The sequence below is a fragment of the Saccostrea cucullata genome, unplaced genomic scaffold (genome assembly GCF_032062105.1).
Source record: "Saccostrea cucullata isolate Sc308-1 unplaced genomic scaffold, CSIRO_AGI_Scuc_v1 ctg246, whole genome shotgun sequence".
In the NCBI taxonomy this organism is placed as follows: domain Eukaryota; kingdom Metazoa; phylum Mollusca; class Bivalvia; order Ostreida; family Ostreidae; genus Saccostrea; species Saccostrea cuccullata.
Window position 1 is genome coordinate 184521 of NW_026934303.1, and position 21644 is coordinate 206164.

At 35.0% G+C, this 21644-nt stretch overlaps 1 protein-coding gene across 1 annotated transcript; it reads left to right on the plus strand.

Annotated features, from left to right (window-relative positions):
• The first annotated feature begins 143 nt into the window (after positions 1 to 143).
• On the plus strand, positions 144 to 20876 carry LOC134240416 (centromere protein C-like). Its single transcript, XM_062722509.1, has 24 exons — positions 144 to 254; positions 507 to 562; positions 2154 to 2242; positions 3074 to 3303; positions 3755 to 3804; positions 4010 to 4098; positions 4341 to 4423; positions 4767 to 4783; positions 7125 to 7168; positions 7350 to 7466; positions 11479 to 11884; positions 12011 to 12076; positions 12975 to 13238; positions 13381 to 13533; positions 13768 to 15596; positions 15905 to 16060; positions 16673 to 16837; positions 17016 to 17141; positions 17488 to 17595; positions 17721 to 17831; positions 17973 to 18107; positions 19132 to 19307; positions 19582 to 19672; positions 20013 to 20876. Exons 1-24 carry the CDS (start codon positions 246 to 248, stop codon positions 20108 to 20110), a joined length of 4668 nt encoding a protein of 1555 aa, XP_062578493.1. The 5' UTR covers positions 144 to 245; the 3' UTR covers positions 20111 to 20876.
• Positions 20877 to 21644: the final 768 nt, after the last annotated feature.

Below are 21644 nucleotides of genomic sequence, written 5' to 3' on the forward strand. Positions count from 1 at the left end.
ATAAATCATTTAAAAATTCAATTAACTGATTCACATGATGTAAAAATAACACATGTTAGCATTTAAATATGGAGATTCATCTGAAAATGGAAAATTTAATTTAATTCGGAAATAGTTTTCCCTATCCTTTGAACCAGTGCTTTACATTTGAGAACACAGAAAAAAATGGCGGAAAAAACAAAATCTTGAAAAAAATACCAACTGGCAACTACTGATAAGGTTTAAGCAGTGTTGCATTGAAGGAGATGCCAAGAGTAAGACCATTTTTCAGCTCATAATTTTTTATCTATTTGAAATACCAGTGTATTTAGTGGTTTACTAATGAGAGCTGATGTTCATAAATAAAATTGAAGGGGAGTGAGGTTTTGATACAGAATCTGAAAAGCAGTTTGTCAATTTCATATCATTATTTAAAATTGTATTTGGCTTTTGCCATGCTTTAACTTGAAAAACATATAATGATTGATATTATCAAACCCTGTTATAGTTTTATTATATTCTTTCAGAAAAACAATAAAAAACGTTTTGTACCGGTAAATCCATTCAACAGACAATATGGATGGTAAGTACTTTAAGCATAGTAATTTTTAATCATGTTTTTTTGAATGACAGAGAACACAAATCTCTGTCATTGATTGACTACCAATGTAGCTGCAGATCTGTAGCGTTATGGTTTTAAATATTTGTCTTTGACCATAATGCTACAGATCCGGTAATGTCGCAAAAAAGGTGCAATTATGGCACAACTGCAACATTACCTGGTGCGGGTAACGGGTTCGTTCGCCCGATCTACCTGTTCGTGGGAGTCCGTTCGCGCAGTGTCCGTTCGCCGGAAATATTTTTTGCCCAATATCTTGTTCGCCCTATATGTGGTACGCCCAATACTTATATATACTTGTATATATAAACTCATATGAATTAAAAATTAACATATATCAATATCATTTTTTTTCTTCTATTTATTTCTTATGAACTTGGGATATTTTTTCTCAAATTCTGATACGAGGAATAATGTGTATTTAGTCTTGATTAATTTTTGATTTGATTCTAATGTTTTTTGAATGACTTAGTGTTTGCACTAGAGTAAATTAGATGATTAATATCAATGTTAATTAGGGGGGATACACCCGTGTTATTTTTACGAATTGCGCTATGTTTTGAAAACAATTAAAGGACTGAGACGTTAATAGGTCCATTATAGAACTGTACTGCAGATGTTGAAGGTTTTACCTTTGAAGAATCTCCCTTTGATCTCAAAGAATGATTTAAAGGAATTACTGTATACAGGGAAATTTTCGCTCCTGTTTTATTTTCGCCCCTTTCGCCCTATCCTCATTTGGGCGAATTTAAAACGGGGTGAAATGAAATAATGCATATAATTTCTGTAATAAAACTATGAATGGGCGAATTCAAAACGGGGCGAAAATAACCCTGTATACAGTAAACAAAATTTATTTATGTTCTAAAAGTCCAAAGGTCTGTCAGGTCTTGGATAGATCATGTATTTAGTGTGACCATTTGTGACAATATGCATAACGTCTGACGGGCTGTTTTAGTTCGAATGTACCAAAATTTTGGAAAGAAATTCGTTAGATTTTATTCTACATTAAATAAGGGTGAACGGACTCTGTGTGAACAAGTTTTAGGGCGAGCGGACTCTGGGCGAACGGGAAATTGGGCGAACAATTTTTAGGGCGAATGAACATGGAACTCCTGGTGAGTTTTCCTTTGAGCCAATTGTAAAATGTGATACAGAACACTTTTTGTGGGTGTTTCTTAGGCAAATAAGTAGAAATTGTACAATGACTGCAAAGTATCTAGGATACAGAACGGTTTAATTTAAGTGATAACAAAAAGCTTTATCCATATATTAAATGAGAGAAATATAAGGATTGTTCAAATTGCATGACAGCACTATTAGTATTCAGGGATTAATCTAGGACTAAGGTTCCTAATTCGTCTCTACAAGTGGTAAACCTGCTTGATTAAAATTATTTGTTAATTGATTGCTGATCTGCAGCTACTACCAATGTAATCTCAAGTGAAATTCATCTCCCCATGATCTGGATTGTCATTTTTTTTATGACCCTCATAAATACATTTGTCAAGTATTTTAAAAGATTTTTGTAAAAGCAGTACTTTTTCTGTTGTAGGAGAACTGGAATTGACACGACAGCAGGAAAGACCATCAGGAAAGATGCTGATGGGTTTGAAGATTTTAGGGATTACTTATCAGAATCAGGTAAATGCATTTTATGGACCAGTGTTTACTTCATGCAACTGCGACATTACCTGCCTGGTGAGTTTTCCTTTGAGTCAGTTGTAAAATGTGATACAGAACACTTTTTGTGGGTGTTTCTTATGCAAATAAGTAGAAATTGTACAATGACTGCAAAGTATCTAGGATACAGAACGGTTTAATTTAAGTGATAACAAAAAGCTTTATCCATATATTAAATGAGAGAAATAGAAGGATTGTTCAAATGGCATAACAGTGCTATTAGTATTCAGGGATTAATCTAGGTTTTGGGGGAAACTACCCTTTCTGGAGAAATTGGGAAAATCAGCTGGGGTCTGCCAATTAAATTTCATCATTTTAATGACCATTTAAAGCACATAAAGTAGCAAAGTAAATCCATATTTCTCATATACTGAAAAAATCAAATTTTAAATTTTCAGTTTTTAAGAAGGAAAAAATATTGGAGGTTTTTATTATTGTAAGGGGGAGATTTTACTCATCAAAAGGGGAGAATTAGATCTTAAGGGAAATTTTATCTAGGGGAAAATCACTGAATATAGGTAGTAATTATGCCCTAGATTAATCCCTGGTATTTACTCAAAATTTGAGACGATTTTAGAATGCATACTACTGGTCACTACTGGACATGCTTCAGATGCTGTCTCTTTGTTGTTTCATGACTCATAAGGCTTAGAAGTATTATAAGGAAACTGAAACAAAATATTTTCCTCTTCCCTTCATTAAGGTATTCAATTTTTTTAAAAAAGGAAGTACTAGTAATGGAGGAAAAAAGCAAAGAAAATATTACAAAATGCTAACTTTTTTCTTTTGTAGAGGCAGATACAACCTCTGAGATCTCAAGACTTGAAAATGCATCCATGCTGAAGGAAAACGTGCCAAGCCGCCTTCACAGACCAAAGCTAGCAATGAAGGGTCCCAGCCTTTCACAACCCGTATCACATTCAACTGCCTACTCCTCCATGCTGAGTCAGGCCTCCAGGGGAGGGGCACTGTCACAGATATATGGGGACACATTGGGGATTTCCTCCATCACTAATAGCCAGGTAAAGCCAAAAAGATTAACAAATCAAATATACAAACCTTGATTATGTTGTAAGAAAAAGGGTTATTTAAGGATATATTCTGCTGATTATATTGAGGTGTCAGACATTTTTACAAAAAAAAAATATATATGGAATTTAATTGCAAAAAATGAAAAGTTTAATTTAAGTTTTCTCAGCAGAATACATAGTTCAGATCATCAGGTTCTAATTAAATGAAAGGTGCATTGGTAAAATAAGATGTATCAAGACTTTATTTTCAGGTAAACTCAATAAAAAATATTTCAATGAAAAATAAAAAAAAATCAGATATAAATACAGGAGTTTTTTTTTCATAAGAGAATTAATTCTAGCTGTCCTTAATGTCAATTCACCCACTTTTAAAAGTAAAAGATTTCTGTTTACTTTCCTTCATGTGTGAAACTGAACAATTTACATTATTTATAATTTGTAGGCTTCAGACACCAATCCTGTTGGTTGGTTAAGAAATAAGAACATTGGCAGGTAAGCTAATAAGGTTGCACTTCATATTTCTATGCCAAGAGTAGAACAACAGTCATCGGCAAACAGTCACCGTAGTGCAGTATTATTTATCCTTTGCATGAATTCAAGTTTTTTAAAGAGAAACTTGAGGTACGTGTAAGTACATTTTAGGAATTAGATACCACTGGCAGGTTAAAAATTGTAATAATATTCTGGTGTTTTGTAGACGTACAGGGAAGGACTTAACTGAGGGTAAAATAATCCGAGTGGATGAGGAGGGATATGAAATATTCGAGGATTTTCTCTCTGAATCAGGTACATTTATTTCAGAATTAAACACTTTGCAATGTGACTTGTCTTCGACTGTGTCAATTGTTTTAGACATCTCATCAAAAATTAATTCTAATTCCATGTGGATCATATTTATTGGTCTTTATAAAAGATAACCAGAGACCTTAAAAGTTTGATTTATGATATAATTTTTCAACATATGACGTTACAAAGCATTTATGTCCCCTGGCCTCATTTCAAGTTATTCTTTTTTTTTTTTATTCCAGAGGCAGAGAGTCTAAGTAGCTCTCTGATGACAAGTCGTTTGTCAAGGACAAGTACTAACTTCACAAGGGAACCCTCTAAACTGGTAAATTTAACAATCTCAGATAACGTAGAATGTATGTTGATATGGGTTTTAGTTTTCATGCCCACAAAACATTATTCTTTGCATGTTGTGATGGAAACTGTCTCCATGTTTGAAAACTTTTAAAAATACATGTTTATAATTAATTTTAAAAATTACAGATATTTTTTTTTAACTGGATGAATAACTTGTGAAGTTGACAATATATTCAAAAATACCAGCTTTTATTTTTGTCATAATAATCATTTGTACATGTTTACATTTGTGTGCCTTACAATTTTAGTAGAGTAAACTGAGAGGACTATATTGATTTCTTTATTTATTTCTGTTGATTATATTTTTTTAGATTGAAGACCATTCAATGTAAGTACACAAAATGGAATTTGTTATGTAGTTTTGTTGAAATGAGAAAATGCCTTTGGTTGTTAGGAGTATACAGTCTCTCACTAGTGAACATTTTGCCAGTTTACGTTTGTTGTTGTTGTTATTGTTGTCTTTTTTTAGCTCACCTGAGCCGAAGGCTCAAGTGAGCTTTTCTGATCAAAATTTGTCCGTTGTCTGTCGTCGTTGTCGTTGTCGTCGTCGTCGTAGTCGTTGTCGTTGTTGTAAACTTTTCACATTTTCATCTTCTTCTCAAGAACCACTGGGCCAATTTCAACCAAACTTGGCACAAAGTATCCTTGGGTGAAGGGGATTCAAGTTTGTTCAAATAAAGGGCCATGCCCTTTTCCAAGGGGAGATAATCATGAATTTGTTAAAAATTATGACATTTTTAAAAAATCTTCTTCTCCAGAACCGCTGGGCCAGGAAAGATGAAACTCATGTGGAATCATCCTCAGGTAGTGTAGATTCAAGTTTGTTCAAATCATGACCCCCGGGGCAAGGGTGGGGCCAAAATGGCCAACCCAAGTTTTACATAGGAATATATAGGAAAAATCTTTAAAAATCTTCTTCTCCAGAACCACTATGCTAGGAAAGATGAAACTCATGTAGAAGCATCCTCAGGTAGTGTAGATTCAAGTTTGTACAAATCATGACCCCCGGGCAAGGGTGGGGCCAAAATGGCCGACCCAAGTTTTACATAGGAATATATAGGAAAAATCTTTAAAAATCTTCTTCTCCAGAACCACTGGGCCAGGAAAGATGAAACTCATGTGGAATCATCCTCAGGTAGTGTAGATTCAAGTTTGTTCAAATCATGACCCCCGGGGCAAGGATGGGGCCAAAATGGCCGACCCAAGTTTTACATAGGAATATATAGGAAAAATCTTTAAAAATCTTCTTCTCAAGAACCACTAGGACAGGAAAGATGAAACTCATGTGGAATCATCCTCAGGTAGTGTAGATTCAAGTTTGTTCAAATCATGACCCCTGGGGCAAGGGTGGGGCCAAAATGGAAGTTTTTATAGGAATATGTAAGAAAAATCTTTAAAAATCTTCTCCTCCAGAACCACTGGGCCAGGAAAGATGAAACTCATGTGGAATCATCCTCAGGTAGTGTAGATTCAAGTTTGTTCAAATCAGGACCCCAGGGGCAAGGGTGGGGCCAAAATGGCCGACCCAAGTTTTTCATAGGAATATATAGGAAAAATCTTTAAAAATCTTCTCCTCCAGAACCACTGGGGCAGGAAAGATGAAACTCATGTGGAATCATCCTCAGGTAGTGTAGATTCAAGTTTGTTCAAATCAGGACCCCCGGGGCAAGGGTGGGGCCAAAATGGCCGGCCCAAGTTTTACATAGGAATATATAGGAAAAATCTTTAAAAATCTTCTTCTCCAGAACCACTGGGCTAGGAAAGATGAAACTCATGTGGAATCATCCTCAGGTAGTGTAGATTCAAGTTTGTTCAAATCATGACCCCCGGGGCAAGGATGGGGCCAAAATGGCCGACCCAAGTTTTACATAGGAATATATAGGAAATATCTTTAAAAATCCTTCTCAATTACCACTGGGGCAGGAAAGATGAAACTCATGTGCAATCATCCTCAGGTAGTGTAGATTCAAGTTTTTTCAAATCATGACCCCCGGCCCTGGGGATAGGGTGGGGCCAAAATGGCCGACCCAAGTTTTACATAGGAATATATAGGAAAAATCTTTAAAAATCTTCTTCTCCAGAACCAATGGGGCAGGAAAGATGAAACTCATGTGGAAGCATCCTTAGGTAGTGTAGATTCAAGTTTGTTCAAATCATGACCCCCTGGGCAAGGATGGGGCCAAAATGGCCGACCCAAGTTTTTACATAGGAATATATAGGAAATATCTTTAAAAATCTTTCTCAATTACCACTGGGGCAGGAAAGATGAAACTCATGTGGAATCATCCTCAGGTAGTGTAGATTCAAGTTTTTTCAAATCATGACCCCCGGCCCTGGGGATAGGGTGGGGCCAAAATGGCTGACCCAAGTTTTACATAGGGATATATAGGGAAACCTTTTAAAATCTTCTTTTCAAGTACTTCAAAGCTATGATTAGTGATACCCGGGGTATTTATATGGAATCATCCTCAGGTAGTGTAGATTCTAGTTTGTTCAAATGATGAATGCCTGGAAGGGGGGGGGAGTAAATTCAAGCCCGATGTGCTCAGGTGAGCGCTGTGGCCCCTGGGCCTCTTGTTTATCATGTATCGGGAAATATTTGACTTTAAGGTTGTCCAAGATCTTATTTTTACCTCATGCTTTAATTTTAATTATAGGATTTTTTGTAGATACGACAGTAACATTTCTGCCAGTGCTGAAGCATCAAATTCAGGTTTACCTTTCATTATACTTATTTCCTGGAGAAAAAAAATCTTAGAATTATTCAATAAATGTTTTATGATATAGCTAGGTATAATAGGTATTTGCAAAGTTACCATTGCTCTAGAAATTAAACAATAGATAAAAAAAAATGTGAATTTATAGAACTGCAGTGCTTTACACTTTTTTAATAGAAGCTCAAGTATCAAGGGATCAGCTAACAGGAACTGTGAGCTCGTTAGTCGAGAGTACTCAGAAGGAAGAAGACACACCCACTTACACTCAAACTCAGTCTAGGACAGCTAACAATGGTAGTGCTATACTTACATCATTATCATAAGTCCTAACAGTAAATGCTTCTTTAAATATTCTTCTTTTTTTTCAGAAAAACATTTGAGACTTAATTCATTAAATGTTTTTGGCTTTATTGATAGTTTATGTTTAAAGGCCGGGGGCGACCTAGATTTTTTGCCACCTGGTAAAATAGGCGGCGCTTATCTCCATCACTGTCAGTGCTGCTGATAAGAACTGCACTGAGCTGAGTCAGCTTTGTTTACAAATAACCGACAGTGGGAATTCCATTTCATTTTGTGTGTAAATATAAATAAAGAAGTGAAATCTGCGTGTACTGCAAATCAGTTTAATTAAGTATACAACATTTACTTATTAACACATAAATGCAGTGTATAAACAGTTAGGATTTTGCAGATAATCAGGACAAAAGTTTCAAACTAATTACATGTAAATAATGGAGTTTGATTTAAAGTTCTTACAATTTGGGATATTTACACATGTCTCCTTCAAATAAAATCAATAACATCAGTTTCTTCTTTTAGCTTTGAAGACACTCTTCACATATCGTGTCCAAATATTTTTCCTAAATGAGAAAGTTAATTTTTTTGTAGTTCTTTTTACCCTTAGCACTTCTTGGCATTCGGTGGTTTGGTCTCCAAACAGATGTATAATCTCTGTCCACGTTTTCATTCCAATGACATACAGCCAAATTGGATCTTGCTCTGTACATGTCATCAGAAAATGATATTCGTTTGTCCTGGTATACATTCATGACATTGTTGAAGCTTTCAACATAAAATGTATCATGACATAAAATGTAATCCTGTGGATGCTTATAAACAATAGAATTTTTTACGACTCCTAGCAACAACTTCTCGGCACACGGGTTAGAAATAACTTTCCGAGATATTTCATAGTTAGGATCCATTTTGCACCTGGAGGACGAATGACAATTTGAGTGATTGTTCTTGTAATGTTCTACTATGTTCAATAGAAGTGCTTGAAGTTTTGCGGTATCTTCATCACAGTTTCTAATGGCCCAGTGAAAGTGAGTGCACACTGGCTCCACTTTGTCATCAAGTTGAGATGACCAGGTTTTTCCCTCAAGATATGCTGGCCCAGAAGATACTTTTTTCAAAGAGGACTTAACTGATTTGACTGCATGCCAGGTGTCATTTTGATTTGTAGACTCGCATTCCTCACGGATATATTTATTAATCGACAGATTCCTGTCATGAGTATGAATTCCCACAGCTACATTTTGATCTTTCAAATGTTGGTATATTCCGTTCCGAGTTTTTCATGCCGTTGTGACACTTGATCATCAGATTTTGTTATGTTTTGACATGATAAAACTTTGAGCGTATTGTCCCCAATAGCCACTACACTGGAATCTTTGGCATTTTTACCAGCCATGTCGTGCATCAGTCATTATATTTATACTCTCGAGATCTTCATATGATGCCACTTCCTAGAGTTGCTGTGTAGATGGAGTCTTCATACTCCTTTTGAATGTGTTTTTTAGATTGATTAAAAAACTTTTGCCTATCCTGTTTATATTTTTCCAATACCTGCTCCATCGGCAAATCTAGTGTAGTGTGATGGAAGCATCCCGCTGCATAATAAAGAATGGTTGACACGGTTATTTACCAAATATTCATTATTGGGCAAATAAGGAGATGATGACCACAGAAACGTATGCCTACACCCCTCTTCCTCGCATTGAAATTTAGTTGACATTACATGTCCTCTTTGTTGCACTTTCTTCATTTTTAAATTCCTTGAACAATTTTGACCATGGTATTCTGCAATTTCCACCAGTCTCCTCAAAGATTCTTCAGCACACAAGAAGAGTTTTTGATTCACATCCTTTTTCTGAACTTTTATGTAAGGACTAGGAGCTGGAGATTTTTCTTGGGCAGACTGTGCAACATCACCTTGGATGTCGTGTTCCTCATTTCTTTTCTCACTCCAAATAGAAAAGAGATATTCAATGACTTGTAGATTTCCAACATGTTTGTTCAGTTTGCCCTCTAATTCACTCCTTAGTTTTTGCAAATTTTCCAAAACACTGGTTTTCTTACTTTCATCTCCCGATAATTCAATTCTGAAACTTGGTGTTCTCTTTCGTTTTTTCGGTGGACTAGACATATTCACTTTCATTCGCTATCTTTGTTTTGAGGTTTTTAGTTTTTACAAATAAATGTACAAGATACTAATTCTTGGAATATACTATTATTCTTTATAAAGGGGCGTTGGTTTACAAACATGCATAATTTTTTTCTTTAACTCAACAAATGATGCTGAATTGCATATGTGAACACTTTATAAAAAGCCTGTATTTTTATTTTGAACATTTAAAAAAAAACAACTTAATTTTTAGATATCTACATCCAAGAAGCTATGTATATGCAATCTTGACACCCCTCACATAAAAATGGTCAGACTTGACACCTAATCCTATCTGTAGTTAGCACTTCCCCGCCAAAATCCTGATCTAGCATCTGACAATGACATAATCTGACCTTTCACTGCAGAGATGCAGAGGCACATAAGGGTTTCCTAATAAAGTTCTTTTTAAAATTTATCTATCTTAAAACATTTTAATTAAAAAATAATGATAATGAAGAGTATGTTAAACATTATAATACATTTGTGCAGCTCTATGCACACATATGTGGTTTATTTCTCTTTCTGCATGTAAGTATTAAATGTATCCCGTATGGTCCTTTTGAAATGGTTGGGCTTTCCAGTGTTACATGTGTAAATGTGTAGCCATCTTGGAATTTGCTGAGTACAACATGGAGGTTATAAGAGAAATCTATTTTAGCTATTGAAGTAACAGAAACTAGAGAGAAACAATACGCCATCTATTTGCACACCATGAGTGGGAATTCAATGAGGTACCAATTGAGGACAATGTAAACCAGGTCCAAGAGGAGCAGAACAATGAAGATGTTGCCGATTTTGTTATAGATCAGAAAGATGAAGAAGAGGAATGTATCCATTGTCTATGCCGTCCATGCATAACATCGGAAACCAACCGACAAATGTGGTGGTTAGAGGATCCGGAGGCACCAAACAGAAGTAATTCTCAGAGGAGAAAGGACAAATACAAAAGATTCTGGACTATGTTGTTCCATAGAAATGTATGGAAGGATCCGAGATATATTCAGAGGAAAAGAAATGCCCTACAACAGGATCCGCGGAGAAAAAATTACATTTATCACAGGAGGGACCTTATGCCAAAATGTGTTGTGAGCCTTGTGAGACATTGGCTACCTAATCCCAATGATCAGCCATACATGGGACATATGTGGGAGTGATTAGGAACTCAAACCTGTGTTAAAATATTTATTTTGACTTGTGAATATTTTATTTTCATATAATTAAGTGACTGGAATATACTTAAATATATTAGTTGAGCTATCTTATCACTTGTTCACCTAAGGTTTGTATGAAAAAAAATATTAATACAGTAACTGTACATGTGTGTTTATTTTTCAAAACCTGTGTATTTACTATTCATTGACAAAATAAAATGTTTTTCAGTCATTTTTCCTCTATAAATTATAAAAATCACTAGTGAAAACTATTTATAGTATAGTAATACCACGCAGAGCATGTGCTGCAGCACATGGCTACAGCCACTTCCTGTGTAAACAAAACACTGGTTATCTCCGCCTACTTTGTCAATCACTGAGAAGAAATTCAAAATTCAGTGCAGCTTCAGAACTTTATTCCTAAATTACTCAAGATATAATTTTTTTTCAACTATGAAAGATGGACACATTATTCACAATCAAGGTGGCTGCTTCCATGCCAAAAATTAGAATTTAATATGATCAAAAAAAGCATATTTTCTCAAAAATGCTTCTCAAATCTGAAAGCTGCATAGAAAGTTGAATTTCCCCAACATTTTTCGATTGGCTGCCTTTTATATCCGGGCCCCGGCCTTTAAAAATCTCTTAAATTAAGGATTTTTGAAATGAAATGTAAAGTTAACTGCATTGTTTTCTCATATTTTAGAATCTTTGGAATCTGAGGATGAGGAAGGGGAAGTGTCACTCAGGGCTGATAACTCCTCCTACAGGGAAGGTAACTCCTCCTACAGAGATGCTTCAGGAGAAACTGGTCAATCTGCCTTAAAGACCCAGTCACAAGAGAGGACAGGCAGTATTACCTCGACTCGCAGCCATACATTACAATCACATGAGAATATCTCCGAAGAAGAGCCAACCCCTAAAAGTAAATCTCAATTTGTTGGGAGATCTATCAGTGAAATGCCCACTCAGGATGGAATAGAGGCTTCAATAACAGTTCAGGAGATAACCAAGGCCTCTCACATGGATATCGGAGGCAACAAGACAGGGTCTATCACAAAGTCTGAGAATTTGACCAATAGTGTGGTTCCAAGCTTTAGGACACGTAAAAGGTAAGAATACAGCTGCAGCCTAGAGATATACATGTAGATGTGCAATGTGCTTCAGCTTCACACAGTTCATCTGAAATAGTACAATCACTGACTTCTCTGTCATTCAGTATTTTGACATAATTTTAGGATTTCATTTTCTGCGACAGAGAGTGATGGTAGTCGGAAGTCATCTATAGCATTAGGAGAAAAACTGTAAGTTAAAACAGAACAATAACTGTTAATTAAAAATAGCCTACTGTAAAAGCACAAATATTTGTGGGGGATTAAATTTCGTTTATTTCGTTGTTAACAATTATCAATGAAACTAAATCCCACACGAAATTTTATATGACTACATATTGAGTAGGATTACTTTCCAAACAACGAAATTAAATCCCCACGAAACTATTTTTGATGACAAATCAACGAAATTTTATCCCCACGAAAATTTGTGATTATACAGTATATGTAGAACTTATGACCTTTGGTTGTTTTATAAAGACAGGTAAGTTGTAAAAGATTATACAGGGAATGAGTTCTTAATTTTAAAACAAAATTTATAAACTTAAGGACTTCCTATTTGTTAAAAGCAATACAGAAAAAAAACTCGTTTAATACGAACACGGATAATGCGAATTCAAGGATATAGCAAAGTTATCTTAGATCCCCAACTGCACAAGTTTAACGAATTCCTTATATGGATAAAACAAATTACAGATATAGCGTAAGCGAAGTAATTTCACAGGTCCCAGTGACTTCGTTATAACCGGGTTTTACTGTACTTCTTACAATAAGGTGATTTCTTGTATAAATGGATAACACATGAAGTATTCATCCTAATTTCATCAATTTTATGTTGCATTCCTAAATGAGTGGGTTCAGGACCCTGTCAAAAATAAGAAGGGTGAATTCTTATACTAAAAAATTCTAGCCTCTTTGCATGCTATATAGCATGTGTTCAAAATCAGTTGACCTCAAAGTACTTACAACATAAAAAATAATGAATCTTACATAAATGATTAGCCTACATTTATACCGTGTTTAGCTAAAATTCAAAATGTGTATATAGAAATATATGTAACTTGACTTGTGTGTTTAACATATATTTCAGCAATGAGACCAAGATCAAAATCCCAAGTGAAGTAACTGAAGTTGTCCATGACAGTGACGCAGATAGCATAGAGATTGTTACATTGGATGATGGGAAAACTCGGCAGAAACCCAATGCCAGAAAAAGTGTCCAGAGAAAGAGTACCTCAACACTGCAGAAATCAATTCAGTCTAAATCAGAGGCAGAACAAACTGAGGTTAAAAGTCAAGGACAGAGGTCAGGGTTATTGGAGTCACAAATTTCATCTCTGGCAGGCAGAAGAAGGTACATGTAAAACAGTGCTTCCTAATGTATACATTAATTGTTTTATATCCACTAACTTATCCAACAATATTTGATCAAAAAATTTACCTATACTTTTATGGATGTTTAAATTGATCAAACTTTGAATTTTTTAACAAAACAGTAAACGTGGAAAATCCCTCCCTTCCTCCACACCAGCTGAGACCCCTCAGGATGATTCTCACGAGACAAAGCTACCAAGGAAAAGAAGAGGCAAAAGCCTGTCAGTAAACAGCTCACTAGTACAGAGGAAATCAACAAGTGCTATCTCACAGTTGTAGGTTTTAATTTTAATAGCTGAGACAAAAGTTAAAAAATGGTAAAGCTTTTAATTAAAACCAATTCAATGTAGTTTGAAGCATGGAAAAGGAGGTATTTGTGTATATTTGACAGTTTGTTTAGTTACATGTGGTGTTTTTTTTTTTTATTTCTGTTGCATATTACATTTGTAAAAGCTGCCTGGTGTATATTTAAGGGAAATCTGACTATTTTTGCATCCTTCAATTTTTAGGTCAAAAGAAAACCAAGAAGAGGACCAGCTTCAGAACCAAAATGATGATGAGGAGGAAACTGCATCCAATGCTAGTCAGGAATTTTTGTTCTTCAAAAGCAAGAGAACAAGGGAAAACCAGACTATTAAAAATAAAACACGAGACATAAAATCTCAGAATCAGGCTTCTCTGAGGAGGAAGTCAAGTGTTTTAGTGAATGAGGAAGATGCTGCATCAGATATCAGTGATGACAGATCAATAGATCCAAATACCGAGATTGAGAAGTGGACAAGAGGAAAGCCTAAACTTGAAGGGAAGAGGAAGAAAAAATCAGAACCCAGCGAGAGAAAGGAAATAGATGTAGAAGAGGCAGAAGAACCAACTGTTCCTTCACCAGCGAAGAAGAGGAGAGGGAGAAAAGCAGCGAAAGAGAAAAATTCTGTTTCTAGAAAGACTTCGGGGGAGAGGAAACCATCTGAGGAAAGCCGCAAGTCACTGAAGCCCAGAAACAGGAGAGGTAGTGGAAATTCTGTCACACAGCTTGTTGATACAAGTACACATGATGAAGAAGTGTACAGTGATATAGAGGAATCTGAGTTGGTGGTAGAAGAGGAGGCCAGGATTAGTCCACAAGCTGCGGGTAAAAGAAAATCTAGTGTCACAGTGGAAAGTGTGGAAATAAATTCAGCTAGCAAGTCTAGGGGATCACACAGTGACACTGCAGAGAATTCCTTAAAAGGATCTAGAAACACAGAAGTTAGTGAGGAAGAAGGAGACATAGATCCACAACTGAATTTGGACCAAGAGGAAGAGATTGATACAGAAAATGTAAATGAAAAATCTAAGTTAAATGAAAGTGGAAGAGGACATTTAGCATCAACTTCTGATTTACCAGAGAAGATGTCAAAAAGTAGAAAACGAAGTACGACAACCAAAAAGTCAAGAAAGTCATCCAGTGATAAGTCTGGTGTTTCAGAAGAAATAGGAAATAAACAAAGTGAAGTAATAGAACCAGAAGAAAATGTCGCTGCTCATACAAGTCAATTTATTAAGAGTTTTTTAACAGAGGACCATGAAAAGCAGGAACTAGGTACAAATAATATGAGCTCAAGATCCAAAAGTTCTGGATACAAAACCAGAAAAGCCAAGACGAGGAATGATTCAATACTAAGAAAGATAAATAGTGCACAGAAATCAAACAAGTTCCAGAGCAGAGCCTCTGAGGGAATGTCTTCAAGGAAGGACAAATCTAGTGTAACTGGAGCAAGAGATCCAAAGGATAGAAAATCCATGAGAAAATCTAGAAGCCTGCACTCAGCTTTCATTGGAAGCATGGAGAAACTTCAGGGAGTCGAGAGAGAAGTGGAAATGACAGAAGTGGAGGATGCTGACCCCAATGACTTATATGTGGAAAAAGAAAGATCATCCACCAAACAAAGGAAGGGTAAGGGGCAGAGGAAAAGTATACAGCAGGAAGGAACAGATCAGAAGAAAACAAACAGGGGTCAAAAGAGAAAGAGTGGCAAGAGAGCTAAAGAGGATTCTATTACTGAGGTGGAGGAGGATGTAGGAGGTGCTCAGGAGAGGAGTCATGTGGAGGAGGCTGTGGAAAATGAGAGTGAAGCGGATACAAACAACAGAAAGCAAAGGAAAACAAAAAGTTTAGGGAACCCTGGAATAGAATCTATCAAGAAAAAGAAAGGAAGTCAAAGGAAAAGCAGTAAAAGTTTAGGGGCAGTTGATGTGGAGGAACACAAAGAAATGAATGAAGATGTAGATGAGATGATAGATGAGAATTTAGATGATGTAGTTGTCGATGATGCAGCTGAACACTCACCAAAAGATGAAGGTGAGACTATGAATTTTATGATCTTTCAATTTATGGCTTTAATATCTTCAAAATAAGCAAATCTAAAACCAGTAATTAGACCTTAAATCATTTCTCACAAGATTTGAAAGTGTTCATTTGATAAAAATTAAAATATTGCATAATTAACTACAGGTACATTGCATGTAGAACAAAGTAAGTAACTTGTCTGACTTGGTAACCTACAGCTTCTGTAATGAATATTGGGTTATGCTTTTTAATTGGGTCCAGATAAATCCTGCCTCTTTTGCCTCCATTTAATAAATATTGGTAAATGACATTATTTTTAGGCAACCAGGATGATGCCATCAGAAAACAGAGCCTTGGTTCTACCCCCGTGTCTGTGTACCAGGTGGACGAGGAGCTTCTGAAGAGTGGGGTGTCCTTCCGACACCGGAATCATACTTCAGTTAAAGAGGATTCCATCAACCAGACATCAGCTAACAGTAAGCCGGGTTTTCCTGAAATCAGTAATCAAACATGTAAACACTTAATGTCTTGTTATAGAAAATCATGTGTACACTTAATGTCTTGTTATAGAAAAGAACATAAATGTAAATGAGGTGTTTCATGCTTTTTGCTGTCCTTGAAGTCAAGTGGCCGGATTGAAAGAGGTCCAAAACAATTGTAAACTTGACCAAACCTGAATTGATGATGCATCTAGAAATTAAAACAGAGTATATTTTTCTTTTGAGGACATATTTAGAGTCCATACTTCTCACAAAGATTCCTCACGATCTAAGAATGAGTCATGTCTTGACCTGAATGGTTACTGAGAGAATAAAGTGTATAATTTAATAATCTGTCAAATTCATAGCAAGAGTAGAGGAAGGAAAATGCATTTTGTGAGCTCATTCATCTTGCCTTTTGATTATGAATGCATGTCAGACCTTGTATAATTTGTTGGAATACATGTATATAATTGAATTTATGAAATAAGTAATAATTCTCAAGAGAAAAAACAGTTCAAAATAATTTAAGCTATTATGGTTTCCCACACAAGTCCCTTATTATGGATGTCTGGGCCTATGAGATTAAACTTTAATTTTTATCAATAGAAACCCCTGTGGCATTGAGGAAGCACATGGATTTCATCAACTCCCCAGCTCCAGGACTGACCCCAATACTGAAACAACCAGGATCAGTTGTCCGGGGAAAGAAGAGAAGAGTAACCATCAATCACTTGGTAGAGGAACAGACCTTCAACAGCCCCAACACATCAGGTTTGTCATCAGGTCTGTGACCTTCTGTCCAGGTCACTGTGTGACTGGGATGTTTCTATATGAAATAAAGTGAAAATGCTTCTGTATACTTTTACCTGTTTTTAAGGTACTTTCTTCTGTAAAAACTTGATAAACAAATATGATTTCAGGAATCATTTTGATTGTTTGTGTTTTTCAGGAGAAAAGCAGAGCCTATCTATGAATTCCATGTATTCTATGAACGCAACACCAATCCATATATTTCAGACCACAACAAGTGAATCTCCTGTACCGCAAATGTTGATGCCACCCAAGCCAAAAATCTGTAAGTAGATACAGAATACCATGTAAGTGGAAATTTTAGCTAGACGCAAATCTATTAGGAATTTGTCTATAATAATTGGTATTTTATTTTTATCGATAAGTAATTTTTAGTGACTTTAAAATGCTCACTTAAGGAGCTACTACAAATAAAGCGCAATTAATTTTTAGCGATATTCAATTTTAGGGATCTCGACACCCTCGCTAATAATGCCAAAATTAAATCCTCACTAAAAATTCTACATAAACAGTACTCGGGAATTCCTGTATGCCCAGTTTATATGCACCTCAGGTAAAAATTATATTGACAATGTATTAACTTATTTTATGTCATATCAACTATTTTATAGTCCTTCCTGAAGATGCCCCAGACGGAGTTCGGAGGTCACGGCGGGTTCGATGTCAGCCGGTTGCTTGGTATAAAGGAGAACGACTTGTATATGAACGCAGAAAATCAGGTAATGTCCTACATGTGGAAATAATAAATACCTTTAAATCCTCATCATTTACTTCAAAATATCTTTTGCATGAGAAATATCAATATGATAAATATTGTACTTATTACTGATATGTTGTTCTGTAGGTCTAGGTATTGTAAAAGTAGAGCCATCTCATGTTGAAATGCTGATGTTGGCACAGGAAGCAAAACGAAGGAAAAACGTCATCAAAAGAAGGAAGCAAAATCGCACTGAAGGTAAATATGAGAACAAAATGCATGGATACAAGAAAGATAAATTTCTTTAGAATTGTTAGGGATAGTTTATTTATTTGATGATAGAGGTAAATAAAGTTATTTAAATTACCTGTAGGTTTTAAACAATTGCTGTCCTTCCAGATAAAAAGACAAAGTTTACCCAGTCTCCCCGTAGAAATCTGTCAGTACATACAGACCTGGATCCTGACCTACAAGACTCGAGTGACTCAGAAGTTCCAGTGATAAATCCAGCCAATAACGAGGAAGTTCTTATGGGTAAGGTATTTTTTTGCTAAATTCTGAATTCTTGTATTTCATATATATATGTACAATTCTTGATGCATCTGCAGTTTTTATGTTATTATTTAAGTAGACGTGACATAAACAGACCAATAATTTTGATGTTGGATGGATAATAAATTATCATATATAAATTATGTAACCGTTTGACTACCCCCCTCAACATCTTATTTAGTGGAGTAGTGGTCTTTGTAAATATTCAATAGGGCGATATATATAATTTACAGATTTTTTATATATTGTAAATTATTTCACCTTTCTAATTAGATTTGATTAAAGCATGACTACATTAAGATATCTATTAATTTTTCACATTTCAATGAAAGAGTTGCTTCTCCTTGAAAAGAAATCAACTTTTTCTGAAACAATTTGACTATCTGTCACAGAACTATTTTCTGCAACAATCAAATCACAGTAAAACCTAACACCTTTTGTACATGTACCCCAATAACAGTGCCAACACACTAGAATGAGAAACCACAATTACACACAAGTCAGACAGCAAGTACCATGTGCTGAATTGTAATATTTCACACATTTGTCAGCCCTTTATCACACTTCAGCCATCACAGCATCAACCTTGATGAAAAGGGAAATCATGTAACAAGTATTTACAAATGTATGAGCACTTGACATCCACCATATACATGTACTGAAATTTTAAGAACTAATTAGGGAGAGAGAAAAATCAGTGACCACTCATCCACAAATAATGTCTTCTTGCCCCTACGATGAACAACATAGGATGAAACTGCGATTTATTGAAGTGAAAGGCGACTGATAACCTACTGAATTTTGATAACCTTCCATTTGTAAATACTGCAGAAAAAATTATGTGTGTGTTAAGTTTTTTTTTTTTTCCTGCAATAGCTACAACATTACTACTACTGGTAATTCCAATACTAATAACTGAAGACAGCATTTAATTGTGTAAATATATACAAGTTCAAACCAGCAGAGTCAGCAATCTCACCAGAGTCCTCGGTGGTTGTATTTATAGAATGCTTCAGTTCTAAGGATTCGGAGGTGTTTGTGGGCCCATCCAAAGATGATCCAATCTCTACTGACCCCTATGTCATGTCACTGCGACTGAACCAGAGGCAGTTCATGATGGGAAATCTTTATATAAGGCCACTGAAATCTAAACCAGAACAGATCGTTAACAGTGGAACAATGGTAAGTAAGAACTCTACAAAAAAGTACCTGGTAGTTATAGTTAAATGTGCTACTGATGATGGGTTGACAGAAATCATTTTAATGAGTATTTAGATGAAAATCTAGAGTAGTTCTATTTCCCTGAGCTAAACAATCTATATTCTTGATTACTGAGTATGTATTTCTTTGTAATAAGCTATTGAAGGAAATTTTAACCAAGCTTGTTTTACTTAAAAATACCTGGGATAAAGTGCAATCTATAATTTAAGTACTCCTTTGTACCTCTTGTTTTCAGGTTTTCTGCTTGCTGAAAGGAAAAATATGTGTGACCATACACAGGACAAAGATATTAGTAGAAGCTGGTGACATGTTTTTTGTTCCACAAGGTAAAATTTTATCAATTGATATTCTAGTCTTATCAGTATTTCTTAGCTGGGTGTGTACATTGATTTAAATAGGTTTATGTTAATTAATTGTGCATATAAAAGTCAACAAAAGTTCATGTCTTTGATAAACATGATAAAAATCAACAAACATTTCACAAAAATGGAACATAGTGGCACATGGAGAGGAATTTTTTTCTTATTTGGGGGGGGGATTCTTTAGTTGGATATGTACTAAGCATTGAACAATGTGTTCTCATATTTACTATCAGCTTTTTCTTAAAATTGACCTTGGCAACATAAACTGAAAACAAACATTTTTTCCACTTTCTGCATTCGATAGGGAATACGTACAGTATAGAGAACTTGCGGAAAGAGGAAGCACGCCTGACATTTTCCTGCTATAAGTTCAGCAACGAGGATCTCTCAACAGCTGAGTGACATAGGCATAACAATGATGTCATTGTCAGAGACAATCCACAGGAGAGACCTAATTCTGTCAGCGTTAGTCGATCCTGACTGTCAGTGGACCATTGTGGGAGCTGCCATTGTTCAGTGTTTATAAGCTATCTTTCAGCAGGCTGTTTAAGGTGTGTCAAATAATCCCGTATAAACTTGTCTCTGTCACCATATGGATGTACCAGAATGAATGCATTGTCAGTTTTGCTTCAGCATTTACATGCTTATGTAGGGTACATGTATAATTGTGTACCTGCAGCAGCTGCTTAAAAATTTTTGAGGAGAGGCTTTTAATTAATTTAGAAAAATGGTGCAAGATAAACTTGATTTTATTTCATTGTTTTACTTTCATTTTGCATGAAAAAATGCAAAATGTTTCAACTACCATTCTTAAATGTCACATTTTTGTACATTCTTGAACAGGGTTTTTTTTTTCTTCACTATCATTGAGTGAGGATAAAAGACCTTTAGTTCCATTGTAACACTTTGAATTATAAATTATTCAGCAGTGATGGATTTTTAAATTTTTATTTCACATTTTGCAATCCACAAAGCAAGAAGGACTTGGTTTTAGGAAACCCCATAAGTGTTCTTCATTAACATGGTACTAGTAACCAATAGTAATCTCGTGTAATATAATCATAATTGCCTTACATTCCTCAGGTTATACTGAGATGCACTACTTTTGATACATATAAACATAAGTGTGCTTTACAATTTACCTAATAAATATTTCATCATATATAAATGGTGTCATTGTTCCATATTTAGGGTTCATGTTTCTAAAATGGTTCAAGGTCCAAGAAGAACCATTACGATTTTAATAGTTGATGTTAGATAAAATGATATTCTATATATGTTATGTAATGATAAGAAGTCATTTTTAGCTTGTCTTAGCCCATTTTCTTTTTTTTTCAAATTTCAAAAATACTTTCAAATATGAAAAAAAAAAATCATATATTGGTTGAGAAAACTCGTGTCTCTAAAATGATTCAAGGTTCAAGAAGAACCATTAAGATTTTAATAGTTGATGTTAGAAAAAATGATTTTCTATATATGTTATGCAATGATAAGAAGTCATTTTTAGAAAATTTCAATTTGAACGTAATTAACAAATATCATGTAAATCTACACTTAATCTCGTATTTTCAATTTTTAGCTCAGATACGCCATATATAGCTTTAAGATTTTAATAGTTGATGTTAGAAAAAATTTTTCTAAATTTCAAAAATACCTTCAAATATGAAAAAAAAAATCATAAATTGAGAATTTAAGTTGAGAAAACTTCAAAATGAATAAAGAAAATAATTGTTTCCTGGAGAATATCAAAATGTTTTAAGTCAGTCGTTTTACGAGGGCTGTTCAATAAATAATGTCCTGAGCTCTATGACATACAAAACGGAAATCCTTTGACATTAAGCTTGACTTTCTCTCATGATTGAATCTTTCATGAATTGATTACAGTTTATATGACCACTTTTCATCACATAGTTTCACTGTGAGAAGCTGGAAAACA